General features: G+C 38.3%; 1 protein-coding gene across 1 annotated transcript in view; it reads left to right on the forward strand.

The window, feature by feature from the left end:
- Nucleotides 1–89: 89 nt before the first annotated feature.
- The window catches only part of ITGA8 (integrin, alpha 8), a gene marked incomplete at its 5' end in the record, with an annotated part of 115539 nt that continues 102525 nt past the window's right edge, over nucleotides 90–13103 (forward strand). Inside the window, 2 exons of the mRNA XM_009866523.1 lie at nucleotides 90–214; nucleotides 12047–12147. Of these exons, the coding sequence (XP_009864825.1) occupies nucleotides 90–214; nucleotides 12047–12147 (226 nt within the window). The remainder of the gene's footprint in view (nucleotides 215–12046; nucleotides 12148–13103) is intronic.

The following is a 13103-nucleotide window of genomic DNA, read 5'->3' on the forward strand; positions in this document are numbered from 1 at the left end:
CCGTGGGCATGACAGCCTCTGTCCCGCCGTGCCGGGACCGCCGCCCGTCGGTCCCGACCGCTCCGGTGACTCCCGCGGTGTGTTCGCAGGGTCGGTGTCCTGGTGGGAGCTCCCAAAGCCAACACCACGCAGCCAGACATCGTGGAAGGAGGAGCGGTGTACTACTGCGCCTGGCCCGCCGCCCAGTGCCGGCAGATTCCCTTCGATAACACCAGTGAGTAGAAATCGCGGAGCCCCGCGGCGCAGCGTGCGCGCATCCCGCCGTGCCCGCGCTCCCCCTCGGCACAGGTCGCTTCTGCGCTCCCTTGAGTTGTGTCCCTTTGCATTTCACTGGAGAAATCCCGCTCCTGGGAGTCCGTGTACATGTGGGCTCACAGGGAAGGCTTTAATGGTCCCCAGAGAAATAACGGAGTATGAGCTTCAGGATCCGTGCGTAGTTCATCTTAATAAGTGCTGCTTCTTTCTTTAATGCTTTAACGAAGGATGTTTGTGACAGATTCTTTTTCTTTTTTTTTTTTTTTTGAATGCTCAGAATGCAAAACCTATGTCTCTCACACTTCTCTGAATTCTGGAAATAAGAGCATTACTGGCCTTCACTGTCGGTTGTTTTTTCCAGCAAGGGGTTTTCTGTCTGTTCACATGGATGAACTACCTCATGCAGCATACTTACTTAATTCTTTTAAGAAAGCAAGAATTTTATTTCAGAATACTGGAAGCTAGATGCAGACTGATTTAGGCACAATGTAGATAGACTATATCCACTTTCAGAATCCCGAGACAGATGTTTCTTATTTAATTAGAGGGAACACACGTTTTAAACAATTCAAGCTGTTTATGTTTTCTGTTGTCTCTTTATAGGTCTTGAAATTAATTTAAGCCTAGTGTTTGCAGGGACTTTAAAACTGATTTGCTTTATTTAAGCAGATTTTGACAGTTTAATAATTAAGCAAAAGGTATGATTCTTTAGGTTACATTTAATCTTAAAATTTGTGATTTATTTAAATACTAACACAAGACAATTCTGTTTCTTCCTGAGAGCAAAAATTAAATTAGAAGAGCTTGCTTAAATGCACCAAGTAAGTGGTGCAGTTCCTTACCTCTTCCAGCTCCAGCCACACACACACATCCTATTACTATGTTAGTGCCTAGGAACTCTAGTCAAGATGACTCTCCCATCAGGCTGGGCATTCTTCAGAACAGAGTAAGAGAGAGCTCCTGTGTGTGTATGTAGCTACTTGGACATGTAATATTATGTGCAGCATATGATTATATATAAATATGAATGTACAGACATAGACACTATACGTACAATGTCTTTATTGTCATATGTCCTCTGTGTACATCTTTAAAATAAAACCAGTTTAAGATCTCTTCCTGTATTTCTGTCTTATGATTAGATAGTTCATATAACAAAAGTGGAATATTTTATCTATAGAAATTAATTTGGAATAGGTTGGAATAGAAAATTTACAGATCAAATGAAAATACCATCACATTTTAAATGGGTGTTTTGCAAAATGAGTGAAAACCTAGTGGTGAAACCTAGATCATCTGGCTTTCCTGTGGGGAACTCCAAAAATGTTGACTAAAGAGACTCAGGACAACTTGGTACTCTTGGCAGAGACGTCTTTTTGCAGGTGCTCTTTCTCAAATAAAGGCACAAATGTCCTTTTGCAGATATTATGTTTCTAGTGAAGGCACAAACACAGACTTCCAAGTATACCAACAAGGCTTTGGACTGTATCACATAACTCTTCAGCTTTGAATCTCTGAAGTGTGGTTCATTCAGTCTACCTGAGACAGTTGTTCATGTCCTCTGGATAGATGCCTGACTTGAAGACAAAATTAAGCTGGAGAGAGCCCATTGTGTAGATAGAAATACTCTGTGCTTGGAGCAGGGACTGCAGCGTAGACAGGTTTAACAGTATTATCAGTATCTGTCTAATTCTCGTACTTAGGACAGTAAAGGTATCATTTTGCATAATTCTGCAATGGCCAGTTGCCCTTACAGACAGGGATCCCGGGAAGATTTGCATAGCTTGTACCAGCACCCATCCTTCATTGCCAGAAATGTGAAGACCATCTCCGATATGCCTTAGCTGATTCATTTTGCTGAAGTATGGATGTATATTTAATGTTATTTTCTTCACTTCAAAATCTGCTACTTACAAGAGCGAGTTTTCCGTCTTTTCCACTATTCCTTCCAAACAGAGCAGTACATACAAGCTCTAGCCTAGATGATAATACTTCAAATAGTCTGTTACACACAGTTCCTTTTACAGCCTTCGACCACTGTATGCCTAGTGGCACTTAGATAGTCCTTAGTAAATATTTAAGGGTATTTTCAGTTTATGGCTCTTTCTTGTACAGGCGCCTTCTACTCACTATGCCTTCTCCGAACAATATCACTCAGAAATGCTGCTATTCACATTTTATATTTATATTCCCATTTTCATATTTATTCTTACAAACAGAAAATGGCAGTCTGGGTTGTCAAGGGTCATATAGGAAGTTGATGATGATACAGTTGACTTGGAATTTTTTTTTCTTCCTCCACTTCCTTAGCCACAAGATTATCTTTTCTCCCAAAACAAAAACACACTGATTGTTAGAAGACTGGAAGATCAATTCTAACAGCTTTAATTTTGAAGATTAGTTCTTCATGCCTCATAGTAGATTTTGAAAAGTCTTGGAAAGCTTTGGGAATGTTTTCTGAAACCAAATAGAAAAACTACAGAGGCTGCTTCAGGGCTGGGAGATTTCGTTTTGATGCATTTTTATTCAAAGCTTCCTATTTTAAGTACTTTTGCTTCACTCCAAATAATGTCAACTCTTTCAGTTAGTTCACTAAGCACAATAAAAGAAACAAAACTGATGAGTAATTGGAAGCATTTTTAATTAAGATCAGAAGTAAAAATTGAGTAGAACTAGAGAGAAAGGGAGAGCATAATGTAATACTTAAAAGGCAGTATAACCCAAAAAATAGGGAAAGAATTTACTAAATCAGTATTTTTCAGCCACAAGAGCTCAGTGGAAGACTTCTAAATTCTAAAGATTTTGTAAAAGGAAAGCAGATTCACATATACTGTATCCCAGGTTAGATACGCAAAATTGCTGCAAGTCACAGAAACTCTGAAATTTCCACTATAACATAATAGTTCAAGAGTTTAACAAGTCAAAGTGTTTGAGAACCACTGGCTTAAATTACTTGCGAGTATGAGGACTCATGTTTTTCATTTCTGGGAACTAGGTACACAAATTAAGCTCACATGTGTTGCATTCAATGCAAGTTATGTTCTGCCATTAAGGAGGGAACGTATGGCATACTTGGGTGTTATTTGGACTTCTGCTGCCAGAAGTGTGTAAGGGGGCACTCAATTGGTAAGAATCGTATATAACTTTACAGATTATCTCACTGTTTCCACAAAAACAGTAGACCTAATTTCAAAATGATTCCTTTATTTGCAAATGTTTTGATGGTATTTGTATTAATACTATTAATATCTTGGTCCTACCAAATGAAAACGGTGATGATATTCTGTTTAGATGGATTCAGTCAAGAGTCTGGACATTTAAGAATATCATGGCGTTACAGGTGTGGAGTTACTTTCTATTAATTTATTGTCATCTTGTGTTTTATAGGTATTGAGACGTTTACTGAATGAATAGATAGATATGCTCTGTTACGAGGCTGTAAAATATAACAAACTAAAAAGGAACTAAACCTCTCTCCAGAATCATTTAAGACTTCTTAAGAGGCAATGATGAACAAGAACCCACTCATGAGTCAGGGAAGAGAAGGGAAAAAGAAAAAATGTGTTGAGTTTTTTAAGTATGTACAGCTTTAGACAGAGGGGGGGCGCTTGTCCAGAAAGTGATTTGAGGGACCAAGTAATGATAGATGTCTTAGTGAAAACCTTAGTCTTGCTTAGGTTAATACTATGATGCTAAGTGCTGAGATAGAAGCTGTTTTGTTGAAGAGTTTTGTTTTTCTCTGTGAAAAATATAATTCTATTTTAAAAATAACCAAAGTTTTAATTTAAAGAAAATTATTCTATCTCTTGCATGCCATAGAGTCTTGAAGAGAAAATACAAATGCTAAGCCTAACTGGACCTGACATCCTTACACTGGTGTTGGTGGACTGCTATGTTCCCCAGTGGATCGGAGATCTAATGCTGCAAAATTTGCACCCGAAGTCACTGGTGAGGTGCAGCTAACCTCCCCATCACCACACAGGCTGTGACACTGAGAACTAAACTCTGTTCTATGTTTCATGTAACTTTAAAGAGCAAAAGACAAATCCTTACAGTTTGTGAAGCTCTCTTCTTTTTTTGCAGAAACGAAGGTCTCATGAGGGAGAAGACATTACGTTGGTCACTAATGTATACCCAATAGGAACACTCAGTATTCACTCAATTCCCAGTGCAAGATATGAAGATACCTTTAAAAAAGTGTCATTACTTCTAAGTGCCACGTTCTAGCTGTCAAACACAGAATAGGGTTCCTTACTACTGACACTGATACTCATAAACAAGACTACTCCTGAAACCAGCTCTGTGGCACTGTGCATGTCTTAGGACACTCAAGCTGCTCTGAGTGCTGTGAGCAGCTGCATAACTTGTACTAAATGTGGAAATGTGTGTGAGCTACTACTCTATTAGAAAGCTGATTTAGTTAGAGTTAGCAGAGGTTAGTAGGTGCAGCAGAGCGGTCTCTAGCCCATTGCTCTAAGTCATGCCACCTAACTGAAACTGTTCTGCGGGCACTTCTCCCAGATTGTCACTAATCTCTCAGGTCACCTATCTGTTCCTCGGAGTAGCTAATCCAGAGATTTCCAAAGCAACAAAGGTGATTTACCTGGAAACCAACACAGGTAATTAATCCTACTGATGAAATCAATTGTTCCTGACAAGGAAGAAGGGGATAGAGGAGGGAGAAGGATGAAATATTGACATCCTGTAGGATTTGGGCTGACCCATCCATATGCAAGTCATGTATCCGGACATTCCCATATGGGTTGGCCAGTGATATGGCCTCCAGCCAAGAAGGGGCTTTAGCAGGAACTCTCTGTGTTTCCTGCTGTTGATACAGCACGGACTCTGCAGTCCCCTGTTTGCAGTGCTTTAAAGCACCTTAAATTTAGGCACTGGGGCCAAGACTATGGGAAGAAACTGAAAGCACCGCTCCAGAGAGCACAAATGGTGTTTTAACCTGTTCCATTGCGGCAGGGAGCTAAACTGTAATAGAAGGGGTTTTAGTATCTCCTCACTCCAGGCCATTGGGCCTGGAGGTTAGAGACTTTTCTCCCTTTTTTCACTACTGTGTGAAGCTGTCCTGTTGCATTGCAGTGTAAAGCAGTGATACACTCTGAACCTCAGTGAGAGGGCAGGGGAACAAGCAGCAACATTATATTAAAGAACTGTGATCTGATTTTCCTGTCCTACCTACGCAAAGGTAGCTTTTCCTTCAGTTTCTCCGTTATGAGATGAAGTTTACAATGACTGTTTCTGCTTTAGCCTTTAGGTAAAATTACCGGGTCCTTGTATTTAAGCTGGATGCTCTTCCGTTCAGCTGCCAGGAGAGGTAGCAGGAGAGCAACGCGGAGAAAATTTTCACCCCCCTTGATTAACCGGGGAACTTCTGAACCACTCAAAGCATCTTGCAGCCAGGAGCAAACTTAAATACCCCCTGAAGTGCACTATTGCGTTTGAAATCTGATAAAAAGCTAATAGTTCATATTTCAGAAACTCAGTATAATGGTCACTTTTAATTGTAAAACTTAACAGACTGCAACAAGTTCTTAAGTTTTAAATAAGCTCCTAAAGGCAGAATTTTAGATGCCACTTCCCCTAAGTTTCCAGAACTCATTGACGTGCTGTCTTTACCAGTTTTAGTAAAATAGGTTTTATTTTTTCCTAAACGAGCTGGAGAAAATTTGAATAGCCTCCGAAGAGGAACAAGGAAGGGGGAAGTAGATCACTTCTGGCCAAGTGTGCAGTTGATAGAAAACATGAGCTAATCTGGCCAGCAGTTGAGCTGATTGTAACAGAACCCAGGTACTGTATAAGGAAAGGATGTATTGTGGGACTCGAGAGGTTTAGTTACATGAAAAAATCATTAGCTGTAGAGATGTTAAGATTCTAGGGAAAAATTAGAATCCTGTTATAAAATAGAATTTGCACCTCAAGAGAAAATGCTGAGGGAGAACTTTGTTTTACTTTTAAATGATGACACATTTCAGTCCACTATGCCAGTAAGATGTTATCTAAAGCCTCATGGTTCACTTGTAGTATTCTGATTTATAATAGACGCTCAAAAGTTTCCTTTGTAAGTCTCAGCTTTATCTAAAGAAGGGAAAAAAAATACCCTTAGCTGTTAGTTCAAGCCCTGAGATCTTAATTTGGTTTTGATCAAATTGTGCTTAGGGAAAAAAGTCCTATTGAGTTTGATGATTCTTTTTTTCTTGATTCATGGAATGAAAGTCCAAATAAAGCTCTCTAGATATGATCTATTAAATTAAAATAACTCATATGAATAGCATCTAAGGCACAGTAAACCACAGAAATTAAGTAAATGTTTGCTGCATCAGATAAATCTAAAGATAGAAGCAGTTCTTCTCATCATGCAAGTGTTTTGCATGTACTTACTGTCTCTAAACACTATGGAGTCCTTTTATACCCCAGCATTACTGGTGAAGACACTTGCTTGGCTTGGTTCCCTAGGTCATAGTCTTTAGCTTTACATTTGCTTCCCTCTCTCTTCCTGTAAAGCAGGAACCTGATCATTCAGCCAGCCTGATTTCAACCTGCGTTAGGTTCCTCAGAGCCTTGCGTAGCCAGGTTCTGAAACTGTCCAAGGATGGAGATGCCAAAGCCTCTCTGGGGAGTCTGTTCCAGTGCTTAATCACCCTCACCATGAAGAGTATTTTCTTTACATCTAAGCAAAGTTCTCTTGCTGTGACTTGTGTCTTTTGCCGATTTTCCTTTTGCTGTGTACTTCGAATGGGGGTTTGTCTCTCTCTTCTCTCTACCTATTGAACAGTGCATGAAGTGCAAGTAGATCCTCCTTTGCTTTCTCTTCTTTGGGCCAAACACCTGCAAGTCTTGTACTGGTGTCTCAAAACTGTCCATAGCATTCCGGGTATTGTCCCCATATGAGGGAGATATTCACTTTCCTTGACCTACATATATTTACATAAGTATAAATGTTTGTAATTTTTATATGCTTGTATTCCCAGTTTATATAAATATAGATAGATTGAAGTGATTATTCACCTCTACTCTGCATATATATAATGATGTATAAATATGTGAAGTATCTATATATTTTACATTTTATATTCTCTCTATTTATGCTTATAGATGTGCATAGATACATATGCACACACACACACACACACACATCAAAACAGGTATTTGAAAGGGATTTGCCATCCTGGATGCAGTCTGAGTAGGTACAGATTAGAGGGCAGAGTGTAACTGAGACTGATGCAGATGCCTGGTTAATAGTCATCTGCGTTTATCTAGTACACAAACGCAATCACACATGGAGGAAGTAAAGGTAATACTTTTCTTACTTAATAGATGACTATTAACCAGGCATCTGCATCAGTCTCAGTTACACTCTGCCCTCTAATCTGTACCTACTCAGACTGCATCCAGGATGGCAAATCCCTTTCAAATACCTGTTTTGATATGTGTGTGTGTGTGTGTGTGCGTATGTTCTTACCTGAAGGGTAAGAACTTACCTGAAAGAGCTGCAGGCATATTAACTGTCAGGGTTTAACCCCAGCCAGCAACCAAGCACCACATGGCTGCTTGCTCACACATCCCCCAAAACCACCTGGTGAGATGGGGAGGAGAATAGAAAAAAGTAAGACTCATAGGTTGAGATAAGAACAGTTTAATAATTGAAAAATATTAATAATAACAGCAACAACAATAATGAAAAGGAAGATAACAAAAATAGAGAGAAATAAAAGCTAAGACAGACCGGTGATGCGCAATGCAATTGCTCACCACCTGCTGATCGATGCCCAACCAGTTCCTGAGCAGTGATCCACCCCTCTCAGCCAACTGCCCCCAGTTTATGTACTGGGCATGATGTCCTGTGATATGGAATATCCCTTTGGGTAGTTTGGGTCAGCTTTCCTGACCATGCTCCCTCCCAGCTTTTTGTGCCCCTGCTTTCTGGTGGAGCATGGGAGACTTAAAAATCCTTGATTTAGGATAAGCACTGCTTAGCAACAACTAAAATATCAGTGTGATATCAATGTTATTCTCATACTAAATCCAAAATACAGCACTGTACTGGCTACTAGGAAGAAAATTAACTGTTACAGCTGAAACCAGGACAATTACATAGCTCGATTTGATTAGAAGCATTGTTCTGCTGTGTTAAGTTGGATTAAAATATTTTTATTTGCTTTTTTTCATTTGGGTATATTCAAATTATAATAGGTGCTACATTTTTTACTCGAGCTGAATGAATCACAGTGAACCACTATCATTGTTTGCAAATACATGTTTCTTATGCAGATTCTGATTACAACAACAAAGAAATATTTGTAAGAGTAGTGTTTGATTTGTGCCTGTTAAACAGTTTATAATGTACTGAGTCTTTGACCCAGAGGAGACCAATAACCATAGAAAGTGCCAGATTTAGTCTAATGTGTGCAAATGATGGATTTGTGTTAGCACTTGCTCCAGGTTCAGGCTTTAATTCCTAGAAATGAATCTCTGCACTGTTGTTCTTATATAAGTTTGCATTCTGCTGTCTGGATTCAAGTTTTTCTGCTTGTCCAGGTACTGTTTTTGGTAATTTAAGAGGCCTTTTCCCATTTGGTAGCCCCTAGATACTTCAAGTCTAGAATGCTGGGTGAAAGAACATTGACGTTGAAAATCATTTCACCATCTCCAGAGCTCCTTCTGAAGCTAGATTGTGGGATAGTACCAATATATAGGAGTCGTGACTCCTGTGGTAGAAAATGAGATGCTCTTGAGTTGCTGAAATGCAGTTTAAGGATGTCCTTGCACCTAAATTTGTACATCTGGCTCTTTGCATACTCCCAGTTGTCCAGACAGTACAATTAAGAGTGACTCCAGGGTTGGATTTCAAGCTGTATTTCTGAGTCGTCCAGACTGTTGACCATCTGGAACAGTCCTGGGCTGGCTCTGAAGCAATCCAACTGGTACTCAGGCACTCCTCGGAGCACTCTGCGGACAGGCTCAGGCGTTGTGTGCCCAGCCCAGCTGCTGCCTTTTATTCTAGCTATCCTTGCATTAGTGTCACATATCGTGATACAAGATAGCCTGGACTAAAAGGGGCCAGGCATTCTCTTCCAGAAGAGAAGATGATGTTTGAATGTGAGCTGAATTCAAGCCAAGTTTTTGCTACTCACAGAAATATAGCTTAGCCTGTGGGTAAGGTACAGACTAGGTACCTAGTCTGAGGGCCTCAAATCCCCATAAATAACACAAGGAAAAATATTTCCCTGTCACATAAGGGTGCTGTCAGGATATAGACAGGTTACTTTTTGAAACACTTAGGGGGATGTACAAAAGACAAAAATAGCAACTTTTTTTTTTTATAAGCAGAGCTGGGATTTATCTGAGTAAATGAATAGTTTTCTTCTGAGTCTAGTCTAAACTGATCATCTGTGTCTATCTCCAGTTGGTAAAAAAAATTAAGTACTTTTACACCATGGTTCTTCTGACCTTCTCAGCTGTTTGGTTTAGGAGGAGGAGAAGAACCATGCCCTAGATCATGTGCTCAGTTGTAAGTGTATGACTAGCTCATAAGTGGACATTTACAGTGGCTTCATTTAGAGCCTTATCTAATGGAATACTGTCAGGGCACAGTTAATTACAGTCCACATGTATTTAGACAAGTGAGTTGTCTATATAGCTTCATTTTGAATAAAGTTAGAGGAGAAGCAGTAGGTGGTTCATAGCAATCTGAAATAATGCTTGATTATTATATACAAAAGACTAAACTGTATTTTAAGGCACAACCTCAGAAGCTAGGAATATGACTCCATAGCTTCAGCAAGGATCCTGAACAAAGGTGACGACAGAGTTTCTGTCAAATTTACCTAGGGAAAAAAAGGTATTAAATTGTATGTCTGTGATATTTTACTGTTTATTTTATAGTGAAAATCCCATGCCACATGATGAAGGATTCATACTGTACCATAAGCCACTAATCCGGGGTGAGGGTGTGTGTATGTGTACAGTTCTTGCAGATTTGCTCGTAAACTCAGATATGTTTTTTATAAATCCAGCAAACAATTGTCCTAGTTTTAAAACCTAACTTCTTTGCAAATTTTAGTATAGTTTGCCAGTAGACAAGTAGCCTGTTTAGATTGAAGATAGAATACAGGTTGTGAGTATACCCAGAACCAGAGTAACATTGACTGCTCTAAGTTGATTGTGGCTGATTTTGAAGCTTCAAAGCCTTGTTTCTGTCTGCGGACATTGATCATGAACATTAGAATTGCTGGAGCATTAAAGAAAGAAAAAAGAAACCTTTAAAGTTTGAAAGAGTCTGACTTCACTGGAAGAAATAATCAAAAGTAGTGTTGCCAACAACCAGGTAGAAGCTGGCTCTCCTACAATGTTGTGTGTCAAAGTTGCTGTCTCCCACACTCTTAAAGTTTAGGCCTGTGTTAAATAAAGTCTATTTTTAATAGAGTGATTTTAAATTATTCTTCCTGAATTTTTACAGTCTAAACATTTCTGAAATTTCTCTCTCTTGTCTCTCTAAGCATGGATTTACATACTAGCTCCTGTAATTGGCACAGTGTGGAAGCAAATCTTTGTGCAAAGGAAGACATTTTCTTGGAGATTTTCAAACTTTCACAGATTCATTCTCATTCAACTTTCCTTCATGTTTATCAGAAAAAACACAGAGTATCCTTATTCTCCAAATATGATGCATTTTACTTTCTAATTCAGTTTATATCTGTAACATTTATGAGGTTACCACAAGCTGAATAACTGATGATCTAACATCCTAGAAAAACATTCAGATATCTCCTCTATCCCTTTTGGACAAATCCAAGGAAATGTTGATTTTTAAAGTCTTGGTTGCATTTTTTTCTCATTTTGTAAAAAAAAGTATGTACGTCCGTAGAATACAATCTGACATTAAATTTATTCTGCATTCCAAGGTAGACAGTATATAGTTTTATTTTCACTTAGAGTGGATAAAAAGGATTGATTCTCATGAAATCCCTCCTGATAAGAGCCAGAAACAAACAAGGGAATGCAGAGACAAGGGGGAAGGAGTAATGCCCTGCTTATGTATAAATCGAGAAGTTCATTAGGAATGACTGGTAAGGGAAGAGTGTGGCTCATGAACATATGGGAAATCAGTTTACTTCAGAGACTGAGTGTAAAGGAAGGGATGTCTGCTTTTTATTAAAACCTGAAATGCATTATAATTGGTCTGATTTTTTTCCCAGATGGCTTCTCTTATGCTGACATCTGCAAGAGTGTATATAAAGCAACATTAAGAAGCTGTCTCTTGTGACAGTGTGTACACGTGTAATTCTGTTAAAAACTGAGTCCTTTGCTATCTGTAGGATTGGTCTTTGAATAAGTGTGCTGAGAAATGTCATTTGTTTGATAACAACTAATTAAGGAATATGCTTTTTACATGGAAAATTTCTACCACATATGACAAAACTTTTTAGACCTTTTCACCTATTTTTGTAGATTCTTGTTCATTCTTCATCATAAATTCTGGGGAAACTTTTTTTTTTGAGGGGGTAGGAAACACAGTCTTTCTTCTTCCAGTCCTATGCATTTTTTCCTGAAGTTTAAGTGCAATTATTTTTTGTATTTTCACATGTGAATTTAAGTTGTTTTCCACTGGTCAGTGGAAAGCTTAAATGATACTAGAACATCAATTTCCTATTAAGCTAGTAGGACAATGACAGTAGATAGAATGTAATATACCCATTAGTTTCTCACTTATATATGTAGTTCACAGGGTAATACTTTTAAAAATAAGCTGTGAACATACTGCTTCTTTCTTTGTCAGACAACAGGAAAATTAAAGTCAATGGCACCAGAGAACCTATTGAGTTTAAGACAAACCAGTGGTTTGGGGCAACAGTCAAAGCTCATAAAGGAAAGGTTGTGGTAAGTCTTATGCATTTGGTATTCTTCTAGAGATAATGTTTATTTTTCTCAAGTGTATATCTTCAGTAGCTGTCTGTATATATTATGAAAACAACTCTATGATTGTGCATGCGTTATAAAACAAATGATATATGTAACTCAGAAAATGAAAGCAGTCTGTAAAATCAGGTTGAACTGATCAAGTAAAGATGATCTTGCTGCCATGTGAAAATAGCAGAATGCCATATTATTATGGAAGTGAATGATTATTTCTTAAAAACAAATAGTGGACATATTTTAGAGATACACAGTAACTGATAGCTATAAAATAGCTATAAAATGTTTTGTATTATGAAATTTTATTTGGAATGTTAAGCATAGAATGTAATGGCAGCCAGAAACCTGTGCTGAAGATCAATTAGTGAGAGAAAGCACTGATCTCTTTTGTCACATTTGCGTTGTTTTTAACAAATTTGTCACAGTAATGGTAAAACAGCTGCAAAAAAAAGTCATAATAAAAAAAGCTCCAAATCAAGTTTGCTGTCAAAGTACAAACTCTGTTTTACAGTTTCACCGAGTATTTTACCTGTATTGGTAGAGGACTCCGGCAAGTAAAGTAGTGGTGTTGCTGCTTACAGACAAACGTATTTTCAATTTATGCCATAAGGTTGAAGTTGAAAATGTTGCTGAATTGCAAACAATAATTTGTCTCTGGATTTGATTAAAAAATCTGATTATTACTTAGGAAACAATCATAATGGAAGAACTATCTAAAGGAGATGTTTTCCCTTAAATAGTATGCCTTGTGATTAATTTAGAGAAGGATTTTGGAATGAAACAGGTATTGAATAAAATGTCACCCTATTCTGTTACAGAGCTAGCATGCATTGTTAATTGTCTGTGTTATCATAGGGTTCAAACTTCCTATTCAGGACCTTTACCACTCCTTTGTACATGCATTTTCTATTTAAAAGTTA

The sequence above is a fragment of the Apaloderma vittatum genome, unplaced genomic scaffold, assembly GCF_000703405.1.
Source record: "Apaloderma vittatum isolate BGI_N311 unplaced genomic scaffold, ASM70340v1 scaffold1273, whole genome shotgun sequence".
NCBI lineage: Eukaryota > Metazoa > Chordata > Aves > Trogoniformes > Trogonidae > Apaloderma > Apaloderma vittatum.